General features: G+C 43.4%; 2 protein-coding genes across 6 annotated transcripts in view; one reads left to right on the top strand and one right to left on the bottom strand.

Annotated features, from left to right (window-relative positions):
- Lbr (lamin B receptor) overlaps positions 1 to 23,787 on the bottom strand; it is a 68,550-nt gene that overhangs the window by 10,936 nt on the left and 33,827 nt on the right. The window lies entirely within an intron of this gene.
- Positions 92 to 23,715, top strand: LOC139818099 (monocarboxylate transporter 9). 5 transcript variants are annotated; one of them, XM_071786579.1, is made up of 11 exons: positions 92 to 1,161; positions 16,328 to 16,631; positions 17,004 to 17,147; positions 17,232 to 17,437; positions 17,573 to 17,801; positions 18,123 to 18,580; positions 18,711 to 18,942; positions 19,026 to 19,201; positions 19,287 to 19,509; positions 19,655 to 19,902; positions 20,066 to 23,715. In XM_071786579.1, the coding sequence occupies exons 1-11, from the start codon at positions 1,060 to 1,062 to the stop codon at positions 20,213 to 20,215; spliced, it is 2,472 nt and encodes an 823-aa protein (XP_071642680.1). In that variant the 5' UTR covers positions 92 to 1,059; the 3' UTR covers positions 20,216 to 23,715. The 5 variants fall into 5 exon arrangements, with proteins under 5 accessions (XP_071642680.1, XP_071642683.1, XP_071642681.1 ...); XM_071786582.1 differs by lacking the exon at positions 92 to 1,161 and adding an exon at positions 3,508 to 3,818; XM_071786580.1 differs by lacking the exon at positions 92 to 1,161 and adding an exon at positions 7,709 to 7,917 and having other exon boundaries at positions 18,141 to 18,580.

Here is a 23,787-nt window from a genome sequence, read left to right as displayed (position 1 = left end):
CGTCTCCTCGTCAAAACGCCGTCAACCTTCTCGTCCCGCGCGCACCGTCGCGCGCGCCTCGCGAGTTCTCCTTCCCTCTTCGCGGTGCAGCCGCGAAGCCGGCCGGTGGGTGTGTGCGACACGTCGTGGTCGTCGTCCTCGTCGACGTCGTCGGGACGTCGGTACCAAACGCTTCTTGGTAGCGGCTCGGGAAAAGCGGGCGCGATCGATCGTCGTGGGATTCACCGCGGAGGCAGACACACCGGTGAACCAGTGACCTAAGGGGGCTGTCGGCGAAGTTCTCGTGAATTATCCACGCCGGCGGACAGTGTCGCGACGTGACGGAGAACAGCTCCTGGCTAGAACTTCCAAGAATCCACGAAGAATTGACGAAGGATCTGTGTGACGATAACGACACAAAACTGTTCTCTCATTGTTGCCGAGGAGGGTTGGAATTCTCGGAGATTATAAGGAAGACAATCATATGTTTCCCATTGTCGTCCAAGCTGGCGCAGGCCAGTCGAGATATCGACGAGGCCGACCTGACTCGATGTCACCCCGGGTACCATCCTCGAACGTCGCCGTGCAAAAAGTGACGGGAAGGAGGCCGGTGTCCACGAGCACTCCGAATTATCGAGATGATAGCAAGGAGCGGAGGAATCGGATCGCTTAAGACCTGCCACCGCCGGACTTGCAAGCGCTAAGCTCCGGAAACGCCGAGGCTCGCCGGTGAACGACGATCGTCTCCGCACGGGGGAGGCGGTCTCTCTCGAGGGGTGCGGAAGAAGGAAGAGGGATACGTGCGCGTTTCGATCGTCCTCGCACGATCGATCCTCCCGATCGTTCTTTGCGGGGCAAATGGACGTAGACGTGGCCGAGGAGGCTGACTTCCGTAGGACCCCTGCCAGGCTTACGCCGATGGGGGCATCGTAAGCCGTCGTCGGTGCGGGAGGGCTGCGCCGACCCCGGATCGTTGTCTCGATCGCCCGAGGGATCGGTCGATCTATCGGCCAGGTGCCGCCGCGCCGGCGCCGGCGCCTCGGTTTCGACGGGCCCCGTCCCTCGTCCGGATACACTGAAATGGGCCCCGCCACCAGCCACGAGCAGATCGGCGAGCAGATTGGCGACGATGACGGCCTGCAGATACATCCGAATCCGACGATCGTGGCGAATCACAACATCGTAAGTGTTCCGTTTCGCGTGCTCCCTTTTCTCTCTCGTTACCCCTTTACTTTCAAACGTCCTGATTCTTCCAGAGGGGATAATGGACACGCCAGATTGTTTTTTACCCTTTTTACCTTTTCTTCTGACGACTATCGATAAAAATGCATAAAGCCTGTATCAAACTACATCAATTGGGATTGATGGATTGAAATTTAATCAATCAGAATAATATAGAGAAAACTAATTTCAAATTTAATGAACTTTGCTCTGATCGGTCAAATTTCAATCCAATCTCAATCCCAATCTGTAGTCTGATACAGGCTTAAGTGCACTCGATTTTGTGATATTGTTCTACGCCGATTATACGTTATATCGGTAGATTTCTGTTATTTTTTATGCAGTTTATCCATCCATAATAGCATTATCCATAAATGTAGTTTATACATCCATAATAGAGAACCGTAAAGCTATATAAGCCGCATAGGAAGAGACTATAAAAAATTTTAAATATACCCATTAAGAGTGTTTGCCTATCGATGAGTGTGTCTCGGTTAAATCCGCAAATAAAAAAACTAAAATATACGTCGCTGTGTCGAATGGCTCTCAGAACAAAAAATAATTCACACACATTTCTATTCTTTATTTTATTTTCTTTTAACACACACAATCCTGATTAATTACTTTCATATTGATCAGCGTAAAATAATGATGCAAAATTAACGCGGGCGGGATGCACTGATCGATTACCCGCTTAAAATTTTGCTTGTTAAGGAAATTAAGTTTGTCTTGGCTTTTTGCAATTTAGCCAAGGTTGCCAAGGTTGAAAATTGAAATAATATAATTATTTTATTAAAAATTCAACTTTCCAAGTCTGAAGTCGAATATATTTTTAGCGGTGCCTTTATAAATCCATTTCACTATTATTCGCACCGTCAATTATTAAGATACGGATTAAGTCTCAAAATATATATGTGTAAAACGAGAGAATATTCCATAAATAATATTCGCGTTTCTTGCAAAATTTCATCAACGGCGGCGGCGGCGGCGGGAATCATCTGATTTTTGCAAACACACGTCGCGGTAGTATCACATTAAGATATCGTTATCGCGGTTAACGCGGTGCGTATCGCGTTAATAAAATTCTAGCATTACCGTGTCGTAATGTCCGATAATTAAAACAATACACGGAAGTTTCGTGGATCCGGATCACGCACGTGTGAAGATCGCCATATGAAGAACACTCACAATTATTTTTCTCCCCATTAATCACCGGAACTTACGCCGTTTTCTCGAAACTATATTACGTCATCGCTCGTCGTGATTTAATGCAGGCTAATTCGCGCGTCTCGCGTTACTCCGAAATTTGGCACGTTTCAACAGCATTGCGACAAGACATCCCACAAATCGACATGTACGTGGGAAACACACATTATACGTATACAGGACATTCTCTTTCTATACATTATTCCTCAGTGAATAAATTTCTTGGCTGATTTCCAATCGATTTTTGCTCAACAAAAATGTAGCTGGATGTCATTATCTATATTTAGACATCTTATCTAAATGCTTGAACGCTTTGTAACCGAAGCGTCACGTCGATTTCGCTTCGGCAGAGAAATTCGCGAATAAAGTTTCTCAGCATCCTGACATTATACATCTTTCATAATACGTTATATATCTCTTTACCGCTTACGTTTACGTTCGAAGTCATTAGAGTTCGCGTACCTCCGGCTCGATTACCGCGATCGTTTGCACGTGGCGATCAGATAAACTCGCACGTTGTAATCATTCACGAGGGAGAGAGAGAGAGAGAGAGAGCTCGGTGCTTGGGAAATCGATTTCGAGTAGGTACGCGTGTAACGGTGTCTCGTGCGCTCCAAAGAAATTGTATCGTGCAGAACTTTGTACTCGGTCGCCGACGATGGCTCAACCGCTTTGTTCACGAACGCGTACCGGTGAATAACGCGCCGCTGCTCGCGTTTTAGAGAAGCGACAGGGCGAAAGAACGCGGGAGGGCGAGACAGAGAGAGAGAGAGAGAGAGAGAGAGAGAGAGAGAGAGAGAGAGAGAGAGAGAGAGAAAAAAAGAGCGAGAGAGAAAGAGAAAAAAGAGAGCGTGAGACGGATGACTGAGATCGCGGGTGCAGCGCAGCGCGGAACGCGGGACGAGCGGAAAGCAGCGGGTGTGTACGTGCCGGAGCAAAACGCTACGACGCGACGCGACGACGGGAACGGGACGGCGACGGGGGAACGGGGGCCGGGGGACGGGGACGGGGACGGGGACGGGGACGCGAGAGCGCGGCGAGAGATGCGAAGTTTCCGAGGAGAGCTGGTGGGGAATCGGATGGACGTGCACTGCGTGTCCGCGCCGATTAAGTCGGCCGGTGGTTGAGCGGAACGCGAGGCGAGCGCATTTTCTATCGTTCGCGCGCGTGTCGCGTTCGCGTTTCGCGCCGAGTCAGCTCCACGGAGACGGGCAAACGCCTCCTCCTGCTCCTCCGGGTGTGTGTCGCCGGCGGGTCAGGTGCCGCGGCCCCGCGCCTTCACGCTCGCGCCCTTCCGACCGCTCCCCGTCCCCGTCGCCAACTCGCGCCGTCGCTCGCGCGCGAGGGTGCATTCGCCTCCAGCCGAGAGGGCGGACCCACCCGCCACCCTCGCGATGTCGCCTAAAAATAAGGTAAGCGTAACGGTCGCGCGCGTAAAGCGCGGCCTTGGGGGGATCGATGGCTTAACGCCGCTCGAAAGACAATTGCAGCCTTGAATAATATTATGTAATCCCATATATATCCAATAACGTCGATTAATGTATAAAATAATCGCCGGTTACTACTTTCAAACGATATTACATAATTTCAAGCATGTCTCTGAGTAATATTAAATAACTGCATTATCCTTACAATTAGAGAAATTGCATTAAAAATTGAAATTGATGTCGTTATGTGATTGTCGCATTTTCGTCATTATTATATTCGAGTAATGAGGCCACTCTCGACATCAAAATTCGAACTCGATTACGCGAAATTCTACGAGCTTCCAACTATGATAATTAAGCACTGACATATTATTAACATTGAGAGTATTTATAGATATTTTTATATTTATATTTTATAATAAATGAAACTTATGATCAATCAATTAGAGAAAAAAAGAACATCATTTATGGTCCGAACTGGAACTTGATAGCCTAATAATAATATTGTGTAAATTTTGTATACTGAAAAAAAAATCTGGTTTGTTCATTTTTCCCCAGAAAATACCGGTTGAATCTACCAGAATCTGGTTGAATTAATAGAAATTCTGGTTGCATTAATTAAAAGAATCTAGTTCGTTCATTTTCCAGGCGTCCAATTAATTCAACCAGATTTTTTTTCAGTGTACTTTCATATTTATTTTTTTAATGTCACGATTGCCTAAAAATATCACCCGCGATAACGATGAATAGCGAAACGATGACTTCGCATTTTACGTAACATACCTAAAATTTCTAACGTTGCATTGCAAATCTTCGATCGCGCAGTAAGTATATCGTTTTTCTTTCGTCGAAGGATTTCGTGAAGATATCCCACGTGGTCGACGTGCTCTCGAGCGATTTCACGTGCCTCCGCAGCGTTAGCAGGAATTCGAATCGAACCGATAGCGAAGCCGTCGGCGTATGATTACCTTGTGGGCGTAATTTTTCATACTTTCTGTGTTTCTTTCTCCCACGAAATTCCGCTGTAGATCGACGCGCGTCGCATCATTTGGCGACAGCAAATAATTATGCCACGGACGGCGATTCGTCTTTTTCTGTTTACGTACGGAGTTCCATTTCCTAATGGGTTCCACACGCGTCACTAACGTTCAAAACGAATATATATTATTGATATATTCGTGCCTGAATATACATCATCGATATTTTATCAGGAAAAATTTCTGGAAGGATCATTCATTACAATTTCTTAATGGTATAGGCATTATTAATATATTACTCAGATATCACAAATAAACGAGTGAGTAAATTTCAAATTATTGTTTCCTCGTCGTTGATTCGACATTACGCTCGGTTATATTTGCGATCGTATTATTTCACGGCGATTCGACATTTCGCTACATGATTCATTCGTCGCTAATATATCCGCCGAACAGATATGCGTTTCCAGACGATTTACGCACTGCTGCTAATGGACGGGGAAGACAAATTACGCGTACAATGAATGTAGTAACGGCAAGGAAAATTAATTGCGTGTAAAAAATCAATGTTCACGATTTGCATTTAGAGAGAATATAATTTTGTGTTCCTGGGATCGTTAAATTTCTTGGTTCTAAAAGTTGAAAAATACTAAACACCAATCTTATTTGACGTTTTATTTCATTATTCGGTTTAATGCTATCTGAATCGAGCAAATTCTGGAAAAGAGAGACACGTAATATGTGCCTGAATGGCCTTTTAACAAATTGTCGGTATTTTGTTGTGGCGTGCAATTTGCACGATTTACGCCGCATTTTTCGCGCGTGTCTTTTTTAGCGTTTATTTCTCAATCGATCTGCTCAAGGTAAATGGCAAAAATATACGCAACATGACCGAGCGATCGCGAAATACGTGAGTGAAAGTGGGTTGTAGGCTGGTTAACGAGGAAATTGATAATGTGACATCGCAGTACCAACAAAACATGATATATTGTATCCCGGATGACGATACGCTACATTGTTCCCGCGAGTTTTTTCTCTCTCTCTCTCTCTCTCTCTCTCTCTGTCTCGTGATTTCCGAAGAATTATATTAAATATATGAATAGTAATCTTTTATTTAAAAAAAGTTTCGACTCAAAAATTACAAAAGACCGACTCGAGAAATCATCATTTCATTTTCCGAGCTGAAAATGACCTCCATCCCGCGACGGTTTAAAACGCACTCGTGACTCGGGGAGATCAAGATCTACTTTCCTGTGTGCGAGCTCCTTATCTTTTGAGTGTTTATTGAACCCGTTATCGTCCTTTTATCGATGTCGAACATACCTCGAATCCGCGGCTGTTCAACCGCCCGATATTAAATCGCGTTTCTGCCATAGATTATTTTTTTCGTCGATTAAATTCTCTATCGCGTCAATAACTTTACGAACGATACGCACCTAATTACGTAAAAGAAAATTTATCCGCGGTAAATCAGTTAGGTTATCATTATTTGTGCATATAATAAAATGGTTCTCTCCACACTCGAAGGAATAATCTCGATGCCAAAAATTTGTACAGTTTTATCTGTTCGCATTTTACTTTCGCTCAATTTGAATTGCTAAAAGCTTTCTCTCTTATACTCCTGACAAATTTTTGCTTGACGATACACGCCGCGATAATCGCGTCAAACGCGCGCTCACGGTCGCTCGTGTCTGAAGAATGTATAGCGCGGAAGCGCGGGCGCGGACTTCGCTGTCAACAGGCGGTGGTACAAACCAGTAAGGTTGGAATAATTAGAGCGCATGCACAAACAATACTAAATGTGACTCATCGTGTACGCGTCCGAGAACGTTGCTCTCCCTTTGGGCCGCGCTTTATCGCGGTGCCGAATCGGCCAAATTGCGTACGCGCGAACGGCAACGATCAGCGACGGCGATTAAACGGTTTCTCGCGCCGGAAACAAGTGCGGGAATAGCCTCGCCCTCGATAATGGTCAAGCTTTCGTTTATCATTCGCGTTGGCCACTTCAATTTTTATCGGCTCTACGTGCGTTCCGAGCAAATTACCAGGCCGATAAACACCGCGTAAACCGAGTAAAACTCTGAAACAGTTTTGTTAGAATTGTCTATCTGCTTCGCGAAATATTTGAGCCTCGTCGTGCAAACACACGATTATCACGATCTATCGCGAGAGATTATTTTCCTCGAAGGAGGAATAATGTCGAGACGCCAATTAAGTGCCCGCACTGCCATTAAGTGCTCACGTAGCTTAAATATTTCCTTATCGGCAGAAGGACATTAACTGAACCGGCATTTATGCCAAATTATGTTAAATAAACTAAACAGAAACCTCTTAACTTATAAAAAAGATTGCTAAAAATCTATTTGTCAATGCGCTTTTATTAAAAATTTAAGAAGCTTGAAAATTGTAAAGTTCGCGGAACTGAAGAGATTAATTATGCAATTTGTAAATTTATAAAGATAAAATTTTGGTTTCTCTGAGGGAACTTTCCTACATTAAATTATATTGATTTAATTCGAGAGTATATTATAATCCTGCAAATTCAATGTAATTCATTTCTTCGCGGGCTTACAAAAATTCTAATGTGCGTAAATAATCAATAACATGCCAATAGATTTTCCCAGAAGATCAACTATCAACGCGGAACTCGAAGTGCGGATTTATCGTAACGGAGACACGCCCGTTTGTTTATTCGCGCTGTATTCAGACCGCGCCGCGCGCTAGAGGAAATTTTTCCGCAGAGATGAGAAGCAGATGGTGTTTTCATGCGTCCGTGCCTTCAGCTCTAATTGTCGCTGGTTATTATCTAATTAATTCATAAGCGTCATCAGCCGTGCGAGCATTGCGCCGCGCGCGGTCGCACAGTGCTTCGCGTGACTGGAGCTCGCGGCCGCGCGTTCGGCCTAACTTTTGACATTGTCCCGGGTTTATTTCGCTCGTATAAGAGGTTCGGCGCCGACAGAGCCGGGCGTCGCCGATGTGAGCGTTCTCTCGTCATGATCCTCGCCACGGCCGACAGCCCCGAGGGGAGAAAACGAAGCTTATCGTGCCACGATACACGCGCTATGGCTGCTGATTCGGCGGACCAGCGTCTCGACCGTTTCGTCGTAAGTTCCATCTTGCTGATTCGATCGAAGACCTCACAATTAGACGGGCGGCCTTAAGGCTTTGTTCTAACCGCGCGAAAAGACGAGACTCTCCACTCGTCACGGCTCCTCTCTCCCCCCAATTCCCAGAATCGCAAGTTGATACAGGGATTCGAAAATAATTGTTCCTTGAGAGACCGAACTGGAGATGGTTTTGTAAAATAAATTTCTTTGGTTCTGTGTTGTTTCGATCGTCCGTCTATTTCGTTCGAGGACACCTTTAAGCCCCTTTTAATTGGGAGCTCGCAATATTTTATGCCTGGTTATTGTACATGACAGAGTCTGACGATGGATGTGTCATTCGTTGGCCGAAGCGAAATTAAATGCGTCAAACATTCCTTTAAATTACATCTATGAAATTCATGTGAGTCGAAGCTGCTATTTTCTCCGTCATAAACAGACCTATTCCTAAGATCACAGTTGGGATTTTTATAGCAATGAGACGCAGTCTTCAAGGCCCAGAATTTTAACGCGCGCGATGACTTAATTCTCTAAAAGATTGTTCAAATTGCGTTACAGCGAGCAATTGTAGGTATCTAAACGCAAAATTATCTAAATGTTAAAAAAACAGAAAGTATTGTATTTATTCACTGTTAAACATTAAAAGATGAAATCTAAATCAATATCTTGAGTTAAATAACATTTTGTTATTTTTATCTATCATGTGTATCGAAATTTATTATTTTAACACAAAATAGTAGATTATTTTAACTTCATTGGTTTAGTTAAATTAACGACGTTAACATATTGAGTAGGAGCAGTGGCGACCTATAGAAATAGTTAAGAATGACTCAAATTAAATGTAATTTGACACTAGAATTTAACAGTAGGGGACACCAGGACTATTACATGGCTCCAGGAATATGTTTCAGCTCATGTGCTATTTTTGAGTATTTATTCACTATTTCTCTCAAGATAAATACTAAAAAATAGCGCATGAGCTGGAACATAGGAGGTACTCCTGGAGCCATGTAGCCCCGATATGCGTGATATATGTTTCGTCCATAGAAGAAAGTCGAACAGTGAGACATAATAGAAGCTATAGGGAATACAGAAGAATAATGAAATTTTGCGATTGTCGTGCGAAAACTTAAAAGTGCACCAAAGATATGTTTTTTAAATAAGTGACATGCTCGAGTTCATAAAGCTAGCGTCGGATTATGTGCAATTCCGAAAAGAATTCTTCACATGAATACTAATGGTCGAGCATCATTAACAAGTATAGATGAAAATAGTCAAAGTACAAGTCTTTAATATCGTATATGCGGAGTGGCAAGATCCAGAAATCGAATCTGGATCTTTTGCTCGATAAGTAACTGCTCTAACATTGAGTTATTTAGCAGTATGCGTAATTTATGGATACACATTTTCTGCATTCTAGGATTTACTCTTCGCAGAACTGCGAATCGCGTAAAAGTCATTGGGGGATCGCAAAATTACTTCTGCATTAATATGCAACTGTATATAATTTATTTTTACGTATAAAATGTAAAAAAAAATGTTTTACATGCGCACGAGTTAAATAGATTATAATTATCCACTGTATACTAATTTAAAAAATTATAATTATCCTTCATTATACGAATAGTCGAAGAATTAATGGGTCGCGTCAAATTTCTATTTAAAAGAAGGGATTGCGAGCACAAAGAGATTCGCGCACCGCTGTTTTAGGACCGCTACGGAAACGGGATTTCGCGAGTTAGGGTCTCGAGATGAAGCGAAACGTCCCTGCGAACAGTCTCCCTCTCTCGATGATCGACGCGGATGACGCGCGCGCGCGTCCCTTGACGCCGCCGCGCCGCGCCGGAGCGGACGCTCGCTTCGCCGGCGCGGCGTGACGCGTCACGCAATTCCGTCCGAGTGGGGATGCACGCGCGCGAACGAGAATTGCAGCGTGCACATCGGCGACGCGACTGCACGTAGGTGATCCTACGCGCAGTGCCGCTCCTCGACGAGGATCGGCGCGGCTACCATGCCGAGAGAGAAATCCTCGTCGAGGATCGGTCGGAGTCGCAAGTCGCAACCCCCGTCGACGCGGAGCGAGCGATTCCGCACGGAGGATCGGAGATCGTCGCGTCGGCGAGTGACGAGGCGACTTCGCTCCAAAGCGGTCGCCTTGGCTCGCCTCGAAAGGTCACAACAATGCGCGCCCCGCGCGCATCTCCATCAATTTGAATGTATAATTCCCGTTAGGAAACCACGCTCTAGAATTCTAGATTGGCAACGTGCGAAAGCGAGTTTGTCGCTTGGTGCCGCGCTCCGAGAAATCGATCCGCCGGTGTCCCGAGTCCCGACGCCGCCGGTTTTGGCGCTCGGACGTCGGTCGAACGATTCCGCTGTGCCCACCTCGCTCCCTGATGCTCTCCTCGCTCTCGTCACCGCAGGGAAGAAAGCGCGCGCGGTCTCGATTTAGGGGAACGTTACGCACGGACGGACGCGGAGAAGGACGTGCCGCCGCTTTGTTCGCGGAAGTTCGACGAGCTTCGAGAGTCCGCCGCGCGTTCTCGAGGTATAAATAGAATCTGCCGTGCTACGTCGCGGATATCCTCGATATAGTGCCCGCTCTCTGGACGTTCTTGACTGCGGCGCAAACTGTCAGTATATTGAGAGAGCCCGCGGACGTGGAGAGGAAGAAAAAGCTACCGGCGAATTAATCTCGCGATTATCTCCGCACGTGGACGTATCGAGGTCCACTTGAGATGAGCACTCTCGACCGTTCTGCGCGGGAAGCTTGAGAGGAGAGATGTGTCAGGAGATACAGGGAGCGTGGAGTCTGTCTTGAGGACGAGAAAAAGAGAGAGCAAAAAAACTGCACGATTGAACGCGACAAGATATAGTGCCGACGTATATTATTTTCTTCCGAAGTCGTCAAGAACGGGGGTCATCGGGCGACATTCGCGGAAAATGACGGGAGCGTGATTCTTGGCTTCTTCCACGCTGACCAGCTCCCTTCCGCGAAGACACGTCGAAGCTTACTTCGGAGAACGCTGCGCGTCCGGCTTCCCTTTAACATTCTCGCGTTCCATTCAAGCCGCCTAGAAGTGTCTGAAGATGTCCCTTGGAGTGACGCAGAGATCCGTCGATTTGGTTTCTCGCAGATTTAGCGGAAAACGGGCTTAAAAGGAAGCCTTCCATCTCTTCGAGCTCGCTCCATTTGTTACTTCGGCAGCCGCGTTCGACAAACACGTGCGAATACCCCCTCGCACGTACGTCGAATCGATATAATCCGTGACGAAGCTCGCCACGACGGGGAACGAGGGGAAACGGGTTAAGCGCAAAACACGTTTCCAAACGAGTGTGGAGTCCGCGCGATTGATTCCGCTGACGCGCTGACGGGGTTCGGCAACCCGGGCACCTTGGACGGAAGCGGAGTACTATATCCGTACGTGACAAACCGCGACGAAAACAAGGGACCGCGAGAGCTCATCGCCGCGAGCGCACACACGCGTCTTTTGTCCGCGGCGCACGTGAGTCACTTAGCACGTGCGCACGTCGCGGACACGCCAATTGAAGTTTCCGAGAGAAAACGGAGCGCGCGGTGTTGCCGTTGTCTCTCGGACGCGCGAAGAAAGCAAATCGCTGCAAGGAATATCTCGGAGTATACCTTCAGATTTAATTAAATTAATTAATTAAATTCCGAGAGGGGAGAACAAGTCCGCGAGAATATATAACTTCAAGGCGAAAAATTGGAGTGATGGATCGAACAGCTCGTTGAACTCTGGAGCAACAACGAGACGCTTCTTCAGTTTTGACAACGAGAAAAGAAAAGTTCAGTTTCAAGCCGCAAACAAAGAATAATCATCTGAACGAAAAGCGAATAACGGCAGAGAAGAAAATCGGAGGCGAGGTTGCGTCGAGAAAGTCGCCCGACAGAGAATCAGGAAAAATTCACTTAGGCTCGGCGATTGGACAAAATTAAATCGGGGAGTGCGAGACCCGAGAACACTCCGGAGAGGTACATCGCGAAAACTCCTGCATCCGCGCGTCGAGGGCGCCGTCGATATCACTGTCCAGTGTCCTCGCTCGTAGGCTCGCAGGGCTCCTCTCCTTGGATCGGCGAGGAGACCGAGGGGGAAAGAGAAAGAGAGAGAGAGATCCCTCTCCCACTCTGCGCCTCTGCATCGACGGCAAGTTGCCGGGTGTCGGCGCGACGCGCGCTGCGCGCGATGGCAGTGCGCTAAAGTGAGCGAGTGCGGACGACGACGCGAGCGCGCCAGTACCAGGCTACCAGTGCAGGTCGGAGTCGACATGGCAGCGGATTACGACGAGTGATTCGCCGCGCGACGGGTGGACTGTGGCGGGTCCGGAAGGAGTGACAGAGTGCGGCGATAAACTGAGAGAGAGAGAGAGAGAGGGCTCTCGCGGAAGGAGCGGCGAGAGCGATACGCGAGGAAACGAGAAAAGTGTGCTCGACGAAGACAAAGTCGCTCTCTCGCGGCCGAGGAGAGCGGACGTCGCGAGTCGCGCCGCGTCGCGTCGCGTCGCGAATCGCGCGTTGAGCGCGCTCGAAAATAGAACGCGGTTTGCGCCCGCGAGCGAGCGGGTGCGAAAGAGAAGGAGAAGAGAGCGGCAACGAGGGGAAGGAGCGAGAGAAAGAGAGAGAGAGAGACGAGAGTGACTGACGGTTCAAGACGGTCGTAGAATGTCGCGAGTGTCGCTCAACAAGTCGCAGTACGGCTCGCGTCGCGTCCGCAAAATCAGCTCGGTACGGTTTGTATGATGCATTGTGGAGAGCGAGAGCATGGCCGTGATCGGTGTCGTCGGTTACGTGCGAATCCCCACCTTTCTCCCTCCCTTCTTTCCTTCCTATCTTCCTTTCTGCCCGCCCAATTCTCTTGTCCCATCTGATCCCATCGAAACAAAGTGATCATGTTTTCCTGAATGACCCTCGTATTGTCAGACACCAACGGTCAGAATATCAATTCTTGAACAAAGCGAGGTTTAAAAGATCCGAAAGATTAGCGAAACACATCTGTTGGATCCCTTTAAAGACGCCTCACTGACTAGCTTTTTCACTTTACTCCAAACAGATGAGGGACAGACGGAGTCCCGTCGTGGAATATGTCAGGTCCATCGTGTATCCGGAGTTAGGACATAGAACATTTCCCACACGATACACGTTTCGCGCTCCAACCGCGTTGCCGAACGTTATCGATTTCCGCGCAATATATCTGGCTGGACGAGCTGGTAATTTGCAGCGCAGCCTCTCGGCCGCGCCGAAACGGGCGCGATTTGCCATTTACGTGTCGTCTTAAATCACCGGCACGACGGTTTCGCGCGGCTCTCCTCTCGCGACGCGACGGGAAGGCGACACGTGACTCAGCCTTGACAATCGGGGCCGGTTGATCGGATCGGGGGCGGGAGCGGGAGCGGGAGCGGGGGCCGCCGAGACGAGTGCACTGATGCGCTCGCTCGCACGCACGCGTTTCGCGTTACCTCCCATCACGATAGTGCGTAAGCGTACGGCGTGTTAACAACGACGGGCGAGCAGCAGCAAGGTCGAGCGAATCGCGTGGCCGGAGCTCGTGGATTCCTCGCGGAGAGAGAAGGAGAGCGGAGCGCGGAGCTTCGCGCCTGCCGTCGTCGGATGGCGCGATCGGAATGACAGCGCGGCCGCGCACCGATCAGCTGATCAGCTGGTGGCCTTCCTTTCGGCCGAATCCCAAACTCACTCACGCGCGCGCGCGCGCGCGCGCCGCATTTAAATTCGTCTTCGCGGCCGCGACACGCGAGGTCGTTGATCCAAATTCATTAGCGTTGGGGGACTCGCTCCATAATCACCTCCGCGGCGAGATGTAAAGAGGCGCGGAGAACGAGGCCGCGACAATGATCTCGAAAGAAGAAATTAAAATTTTGCACGGTTCTCCGAGAGCTAACAATAAAGCGCTCCGCGAACAGACTTTTAGTAATTGACGACGGACGAGAATGCAATTGAAATTACGAGACTGACTGAAATTATACGAAACACCGAGACTGCAATTGAAAAATTATAATATATTATGTTCTATATAAAATATAATATAATCTGTCCTGTATAATCTAATTATATACATAATTATATAATATAATTATATAAAACAATGCTCTATCGTTCTTATCTCGCCATATATGAGGCACAGAATTACGAGCGGATAAATAATTCGGCTAATGTCAGTCGCTTATTAACGACTAACCAACTTCCGCTTATCTCCTGATTGCTGAAGTAATTAATAACATTCGAGCGTTTTGTTTTCATTGATTCTCGCGGCTCAATCTCGTGTAATTATCCTAGGAACACCTGCGAGCGCTAAAACGTCATTGATTAGTCGCATCGCGTGGGCACAGCTCGATATTTCCCCTTCTCGATTGTCACGGTATTAATACCGCGGTATTAATAAGCTGTTTTTTTCGTTGAAGCCCAACACGATCGCGTGCAGTCACCGGATTAAACACCCCGATGCATTATTCGGCAGTGTTAACTAACTGAGAATAATATTAAATGAACGTAATATTAATGAAAGTAATATAAACCGAATAAATCAGTATCTTTCGTGGACGGCTAACAGCTTCAAATCGACAATCTCTACTCCCAAAAACCTGTTGAATAGAAGGAGAAAGGGCTGAACGAACCGAGGTTGTTTGTACCAATAATATACAGATTTAATAAATGTTATATTATTTGATTTTATTATAACTATTTATTTTTGTATTCATCATCTCTGATATTTACATAAAGATGACCTTATTTCAAGTCGAAATGTTTGTGTTATTTCGTTTGTTTATATTATCTTATTTTATTTGTTAAATCTGTAATGTATCATATCATTGGCACGAACATTTAGCCTCGGTTCGGTCAGCCCTTTCTCCTTTGTTTTTTTAAATGTACGAAACCTTGAAATATTTATCACTTTCGAATAGAATTTTAAACGCAGAAAATTGTTTTACACATCGTAAGATTACGCATGCCAATTATACGCGGAGAAATAAATTGAAGAAAAATCCGTCGTGTGTATAATTTTCAAGTATCGTGTTACTCGTGTAACGAATCGCGCGTTAATCATACACCGGCGAACCTAATTGCATCTCCGTGAAACGCGGCTTGGATCGCGAACAACCGTTCCTTTTATCGATTCGATCTTGGCGTTGCATTCTACGCGTACGACGTATATCACCTTGGCCAGATGTAGCCTTAGAGGCTGATTAAGTCACAGTTAGCTATTTAATATCTGTGCTGGCGTTTGCGTTATGAGATCATCCCGACGCGTTGCGCGGTACGCGCTCCGCTCTCGCGTTACGCCCCGCGATAATTTCAGGACTCGCGATTAACGAAATCGCCGAGCCATGGCGTACGGTTTTGCATACGCGAGTTCTCCGATTTCCCCTTCTCTCGTGTGAAAATCCAACTTGTTTCTGGTGCTTTCGACGGGTATTTTTTTCGCGCGTATCGCGAAATGTGTTTCTACGGCGAAAGAGAGTACAAAATTCAAAAATTATGAATAAGCGCGTCTTTTAAAATTGTCTTTATAACTTTCTTTGGAAGATAAAAAACAATCATTTGAAGACAATTATAAAGATAATTGGAAATTGGAAACACGTAACTAACTTATAATTATCTTTTTGAAACAAATTACATTAACGTGTCAAGTTTTTTGCCTATAAAAAATAAATTTTTGACACACGTTGGAAAAAGGCACAAATTTATTATTAAATTTAAGATACTCTGATTTCGAAGACTCTTTAAGATATTTATTAATAATGTTACAACTTTTTTCAATATATCGGTAGGATTGTATTTGCCCGTGATTTCTATAATGAGACGTTTAATCGACTACATTTCAAGTCAGCGAATTAGAGAATGAGTACTTATTTACGCATCAACACTTTTTCTTAGAGCATTCAAGGTGAACGGCAAGTCTCATTCAAGGCGAATGCAACACGTTCGTACCACGCGAGATATAACACAGTTCTAAATTATATACGTTTGCTAGTTTTTCTGTGAAACTATTAAATGTATACGCGGCTCGAGTATATGTTGTCATGTAATTATCCGCGCTAAATTGTCGCAACGTAAAAAATTTGAGTCGCGATAGTAGAGAACGTAAATGCTGTAATTCATGATAATTTTATGCCACATTTTAGCAATAGCTATGTATGCATATTGCTAAAGTTATGACACGGTGAGAGAAACACACATCTAAACTTACAAGTATCTCTTCTGTCAGAGATCTCTCACGTTCCCTTCTACACAATATAAGAATTACTTTCTAATGAATAAAACATCTCTTAGAGGGGATTTTACACTTGTTTCGCAACGCGTAAAGTACGTCGTTTTTTAACGCATATCGCGTCTGTTAAGAATAGCATCGGTTATCATTGTGCGTTTTACTTTCAGACGGAGAGCGAATACTCAGTAGAAGAACAATCGAGATTAACGGGAGCCGATGGACCGGGTGGCGATGAAGCTTCGCCGGATGATGAGGGAGGTTCGCTCTGCGAGTACCACGATATACCACCACCTCCGGACGGTGGATATGGTTGGGTGGTGGTATTTGCATCGTTTATGTGTAACATGATAGTGGACGGTATTGCCTACACGTTCGGCGTCTTTCTGGGGGAATTTGTTAACTACTTTGGGGAAGGAAAGGGCAAGACCGCCTGGGTTGGATCGTTGCTGTCTGGAATGTACCTCAGCGCTGGTAAGATACGCACGTGAATGCCTATATAAAATTTCTCTAACTGAACTTTAGGGCCTAGGTTCCGCTACCGTTGTCGGAAAAGGGTATTTCGTAAGGACATCCTTTGTAGGAGAAACCAATTTTTCCTTAGCAAAAAATTTTACTTATACTGTCAGAAAATTTAATAGCGAAATACGAAACGAACAATCTTATCTTTTGATCGAAATTCTCAAATATGCTTTATCTTAATGAAAGAAGATTAGATTGTGACTTTGTTTTGTAATGGCTTTTGATAAAATTCATACTAAATCTAGTCATTAAAATAACTTCTAGTTCTAGGTGACGCATTATTCATCCCTATATATATTATATGTTAATTTTTCCTCGTCGCAGGCCCCGTTGTCAGTGCATTAACGAATAAATATGGCTGTAGAGCAGTATGTATGGCAGGAAGTTTCTTAGGCGCCGCCGCATTTGTACTTTCGACGTTTTCGAGCAGTGTAAATATGCTTATGGTGACTTATGGTATTATGGGAGGTGCGTAACGATTTTCGATTAGCATTTTTTGTACTTCGCCAACTTCTTCGTTCTTCACGTCTCTATACAATGTTGTTCTTTTAGGGATTGGATTCGGTTTGATATATCTACCCGCAGTAGTTTGTGTAGGCTATTACTTTGAAACCAAGAGATCCCTAGCTACCGGCATAGCTGTATGTGGATCGGGATTCGGTACGTTCGCGTTCGCGCCTCTTGCGACCATGTTACTGGAGGAGTACAGCTGGAAGGGAGCAAACCTAATCCTGGCTGGCCTCATCTTAAATTGCGCAGTAAGTAAACAGTGTGAAATTATTTACTCGCTGCTCTTCGCTGCTTTGATTATGCAGGGGTAACACAAAGCTTTAGATTAATCGAGATGGCATCTCGTAATATCTGATAAAAAAATTCTAATAGATGATTTTTAGGTATTCGGTGCCATGATGAGACCTCTGGAATATCCAAAAGCTTCCTCGGTTAAACCATTATTGCAAAGAATGGCCGAGGAGAAGAGATTTCAAATGGAACGTGGTAGTATCGGTGGCTCCTATTTTATGGTACAATTACCGGATGGATCCATGGAAAAGAGAATGAAAATGCCCATTAATATTGATCCCGGTGTTCATTCCAGCTTCAATTTAGACCAATTAGTGCCTGGTAAGGGACTCTGACGATCAAGTTTGATATGGTGATGGTTGATATTGTGAAAGTGCAGTAAGTCGCAAACACACACATCGGAAAATTAAATTGATCATACTTTTTGTCTTAATTGCGTTGTTAGATATCTCTTGAAGCGAAGTGAAATTATTTTAATTGGTTTGAGAGAATCTGTGAATTATTGAAAAACATTTCTTAATTGAGCAAAAGTTTCAAAATCAAATTGTATTACTTCTATTGTCTCCATAATCATGGGCGCATACGCTTTCCAAGTAATTGAAACAATAATGTTGCACCTTATTGAATACCGTGATATTAAAGGAACTCCTTTAACACCAGTTCCGACGGTGCCAACCCTTCCCACCATATCTGAAGTGAAGGTACAAGAGCACTCTTCTAGTGGACATACTAGCGATAGCGGTAGCATGGATTTAAAGAACATCTCCAACAAGTCCAAGAGCAAGAAAAATGTTGATGAAACCAAAGACACAAAGGACGCAGAGAAGCCTGAGAATGAGTTTAACAAGACGATAATTCCCAGAAACGCGTCGCAGCCGGCTTTCACGACCCACGTTCAAGGTTTGCCTAAAAACGGCTCCGTGCCATTCTTTGACAGAATCCGTAAAACGAGTACCAGCGAACGCTACAAGCCTAGCCTTAGTGCAATAAAGAATTCTAGGACAACGCTTAATTCTAACGGAGATATAAGAAAGAGCTTGCATCTGAGACTTTCCGCGAGCAGCATGTTGGGATCGCGAAATAACAATGCTGAGGCTGATGTAAGTCAAACATTTTAAAGCAAATGTTTTTCTTAGAAAATGTCTTCATACCGTTTCTTCTGGACAAATCAATTGTACAAACGTTTTTCGAATAATCTGATAAAAAATATGTGCGCGACATCTATTTTAGGATGGTGAGAGTATTACCTTTACTACCAGTAAAGCTAGTATAGTCCCAAAGGAGAAACCAATGGTGGTCCGTCCCTTGTCGAGAAAGGATATTTTCTACAGTGGTAGCGTAGTCAATTTACCAGAATACCAAAGCCAGAAATCCCTCGCCAATTATCGTCAGAGTGTTGTATCTATTCCCAAATCTGTACGTGGTGACTTGAAAGATATTGATATTGAAAAAGCGCAACAACGTACGTATATCATTTTTTCATACATATGATTTAAACAATATTATTAAAGCTCAGGAAAAATAATATAGATTTTAATTTTTTAGAACCCTTGTGTCCTTGCTTGGTATTACCCGATTCGTTTAAGGAAGCTTTAGCGACGATGATGGATATGTCTTTATTGAAAGATCCTGTTTTTCTCCTAATTGGTATTAGCAACGTGTTTGGTATGGCTGGATTGTATGTTCCTTTTGTATATCTGGTGGATGCCGCGGTCTTAGATGTATGTTATATATCAATTTTTAGTATACCGCTGGATTATAGACGATATCATAATTTAACGATGTCATTTCTTTTTATTTTTTAAGGGAATTGAAAGCAATTCTGCATCGTTCTTATTATCTATTATTGGAATAACGAACACTATAGGTCGTGTGGCTTGTGGATATGTTGCCGATTTTCCGCAAGTTGATTCCTTATTGTTGAACAATATTTGCTTAATTATATCTACACTCGCAGTAGCTGCTACGCCGTTTTGCCATACTTATGTCGCTTATATCGTCATGAGCATATTTTTTGGGATAGCAATATGTAAGTATCTTAACGCAATTTTGTTAAACGTCCATTATTTTAGCTAGTAATTGCCAAGTATGGAAATATTTATTTATATATTTATTTTATTTTGGATATTTTGAATATTTTGAATATTTTGAATATTTTATGATTTCGATTTTAGCTGGATATATCTCATTAACATCAATCATCTTGGTGGATCTCTTGGGATTAGACAAGTTAACGAACGCTTTCGGCCTTTTAATTCTATTCAGAGGGGCTGCCGCTATAGTTGGCTCACCCTTAGCGGGCGCTGTTTATGACGCGACGCAAAGTTATAGTATTCCGTTCTTCATGGCAGGGTTCTTCTTCCTTGTAAGCACTATTACTAGTTTCATGGCCCCTGCTATGAAACGGTGTACCACACCGCAGGTAAAATTATAACTTATATCAATCTTTTGTTCGATGTTATTTAATTGTGTACCGCGGCTTTTGCATTTGACGTTAGTTGCATGCATCGCTAAAATTTTAATAATTAACATGGTATTTTTCACTAATTTATATGATAATTACCGAACTGTCTTATTTCTTGCAGACTCAACCTGTGATATTAGATACATTGACTCCAATTGACGAAGATATTGAGGAAGAGAACGAGGAGGATATACCAGAGATAGTAGAAACCGCGCCGTCACCCCTAGAGCCACCCGAGAAGGAGATCAAGCAAATAGAGTCTGTTTTATAAGTACTTTCTCATCTTTTTTAAACAGATTATGAAAATCGCCTTCACTCCGAGCCACACTGTGATAGGGCTGCTACTTTTGAAGTCTTAAAAAAAGGTACTTCTTTGTTACACACTTAATCGATAAAGCACAAATTAGTGGCATACCTGATGGAATTTTTATCGTACTTACAGTTAGACTTGTACTATATGTTTTGTCATATTTTATTTTGTTTTTTTTATCATATAAACGATATATACGCGCGAAAATACCATCAGGTACAGATACTTATTGTTAGTTGCCTATATGTAATAGTAAATAATAGATAGAACGTTTTATTAACCTAATCAGTATCGATCAAGCAGTATATATAAAGAAAAAAATGTTAAATTTAAAAAATGCTCTTGCACGTGCATATCGAGTAATCTTATATAAATTATTAATCAGCATTGTAGGAATACAATACTGTATAATTCGGCAGTTATATGGTATGCAAGCATACAAGGATCGGTCAAGGTATCGCTGATTGGGCGTTTGTTTTAATCATGACGTATAACGATGTATAAATGAATATTAATAATCTACTTATATAGGCACTCTACTTTATTAATTGTAACATATTTCGCGAAATTAACTCGTGTACGAAACAACGACGATGTTTTTTCTGATCAACGTACGATTGACCATCCTTGATCGAGAAGATCCCACCAATGACCTATCGTGTTAGTTAAATCTATTTTTGGCCGCATCCAAAGATACAACTTGAATTATATTCATAATTCAGAGAGATATTTTCTTGCATACTTGCGACAAATGTATATATATATTACATAAATATAAATATATATACACATATATGTGTAAGCGAAAGAAAGAATGTGAATTATTAACTTACACGCAACAAATGTATCGCTGTTGCGCAGGATGAACTGTAAATAATTTATAGAGAGTTCGTTATACATATACATTTATATATAAATATGTATAAATGTATATGTATAACGAACTCTAGAATTTAAGCTAAAAATAAAGCTCATAATTTCAAAATTATGGGTTTTCTGCACGCTTGAGTCTCACTGTGGGACCTTGCGCAATTAATGTATTCTTCAAGGGATAATTAACGCATTGTTAGATAGACAATTAATATATTGATTATCCAGAGAAACAGAGAATTCTTATTGATGTGTAAAGAAACGCGGCTCTGCTACAACTAGTACGTGTAAGTGGATTTATGAGCGTTTAGTCGATGGAACTGACTGTATCGCGCAGGATAGCACTTAAGAAGCACGTTAAGCAATGCAAAACTAATTTCGGGCCGACGTGTCTCGCGCGACAACCAAGCGCAAGCGATTTGCGAGCGTTTCTCGTATGTGTGTGTGTATGGGAGTTACATATTGGATCGATGTAATTAGCGTTCGCGTGAGAGAATATACGCCTACATAGACATACATGTAACAAATGTATATGCGTATATATATGCATTATTACATGTGTAAATCTATATGTACACATGTGTAAATCGAAGAGCTTGTTGTAAATCGTGTTGAGTGGCAAATGCACGCGTTACACCGCGTACATTGTATATAGTAGGACGTCGTAACGTTTACGATCAATTACTATCGGGTGCGGTCGTTGGTAAAGAAAAATGAAAAAGAAGAAGAATTGTTGTTATATCAATAATGAAAACCAACAGTGCTATTACACTATTCCGCCACCGCTGCTCTGCTATTGCTAATTATTACCACCTATCACGATTACAATATTACTGTAATACAATTTACGTGAACGCACGTTACTTACGTTTTGTTTTACAATCGTGTGGGACAGAAGAAGAAGAAGAAGAAAAAGAAGAAGAAGCTGTGCGTACGTTTTTGTGGTCTCAATCAAATGCGACTGTGGCATATATATGTGTACGCACATACGGCCATATGAAAGTCACGTGTACACACGCGTGCACGCACGCCGCGCGCAGAGAGTTACACTATATATTATTAGATTATATAAATAGCGTCGACACGCGCGCGTGCTCGCGTGACATTTTGCACGCGCACATTCAGTATGTAGGCGGAACGAACTTTACGTGCGTTGGATGTATAGCATGTGTGCGACGCGTGTGTCTGCGCGCTCACACGCAGAGAAATATTGTGGCGATGTGCAACCGGGTGGATATGTATTTACCATTTGAATATCGGTATTGTTAAATATTATTAAGCGCAATAATATTCTGTATCGATATTCCTATACTGACAATTGAGCGCGAATTGAATCGGTAATCTTAGAGAGAATCTTACTCCGAAATCTTTTATTTCCCGAGATATAAGATAGACACTCGTCGAAGAGAACTGAAACGACTGTACAAGGGCGTTTTCTTAACTTATACCATTATGCATATTAGACCACATCAGTGGCTGAAAGGACGTCTTTTTTATACTTGGAATGCATGTCTGTATAAAGTGTTACGTACAGTGAAACATAGATTTTTGACATTTTTGGAGTAAAACTTTTTCTAAAATTTCACGATTTGGTTAAGAGATCAATGGGAAAAAAATCAAGATTTATGAGCACGTGCGATTTCATCGTTGAGATGTGTTGTAATTGCGTTTTAAGCACTGCATTTCAAAAGCCGACCTCGAACACCATATCCAGGATCTACGAAATGCGAATTCGATCGCCTGTCGGAATTTTCTTTCATTTAGGATTAAGGAAATTTGCGATGTCTTACCGAAAGATGTAAGACATAATATAGAAAAAAGTACAATGGGTAAAAGAAGATATAATAGAAGATATGTTATAGTAGACACGGCAGTGAAGTATTGATTTTTTTGGCACGAAATGTCCCGAAAATTTCACCGGCCAAGAAACTCGCGAAACAGTCATTATAACGTATTCTTTGAAGAATTATACTTCCCTGGATATATTTTCGACAAGTAGATATTTTTTCACCGGATCCCAAATGTGGTGTTCTAGCGTCAAGTGAGAACGTAGCATCGTCGATAGGTAGAGCGTTTACGTGCGAACGTAATATCGTCATGGCTGCTAATTAAAGTCGATGTTACGAGTGCTGTTCGCGCGCAGTAATACACGCAATCGAACGAATTATATATCGAAATGTTCGTCTATTCGTGACGACGATTCTTGTGTAACGCGACACACATTGCCGCTACTGCCGCACTATTCTCTCCGCGTGCGAGCGTAATGAGGAAGGACGCGCACGCCCTACTCCGTGCATATGTTAAACATATGATATGGTACAAAAAAAGGACAAATGTATTAGGTGACGTTTATCGAAAATTGAAGAGGAAATTATGAATTTTTATTACTGAAAAAAAATTGCGTTGACTCGTTCATTTCTTGCATGTACACCCCCGTAAAAAAAAACACGTTATTAATGCGCCTACTTTGACTTTCTCGAGTTGGGTTTCGTGAATCTAACAACCAGTAAATATACCGGTCTTACTTCATTGTGTGTAAATATCAGGTATCGGAGATAAATTATCAGCAATAAATTATTAATCAATTTGCATATATATCTATTACGTTATGTCCCTGCAATACGGGTTTCGTTCCTAGCGAATCGTCGGATAAGCACCACGGG

The sequence above is a fragment of the Temnothorax longispinosus genome, chromosome 8 (assembly GCF_030848805.1).
Source record: "Temnothorax longispinosus isolate EJ_2023e chromosome 8, Tlon_JGU_v1, whole genome shotgun sequence".
NCBI lineage: Eukaryota > Metazoa > Arthropoda > Insecta > Hymenoptera > Formicidae > Temnothorax > Temnothorax longispinosus.
Note: the sequence above shows the minus strand (reverse complement) of the source record. Positions and strands in the feature narration are given on the sequence as shown.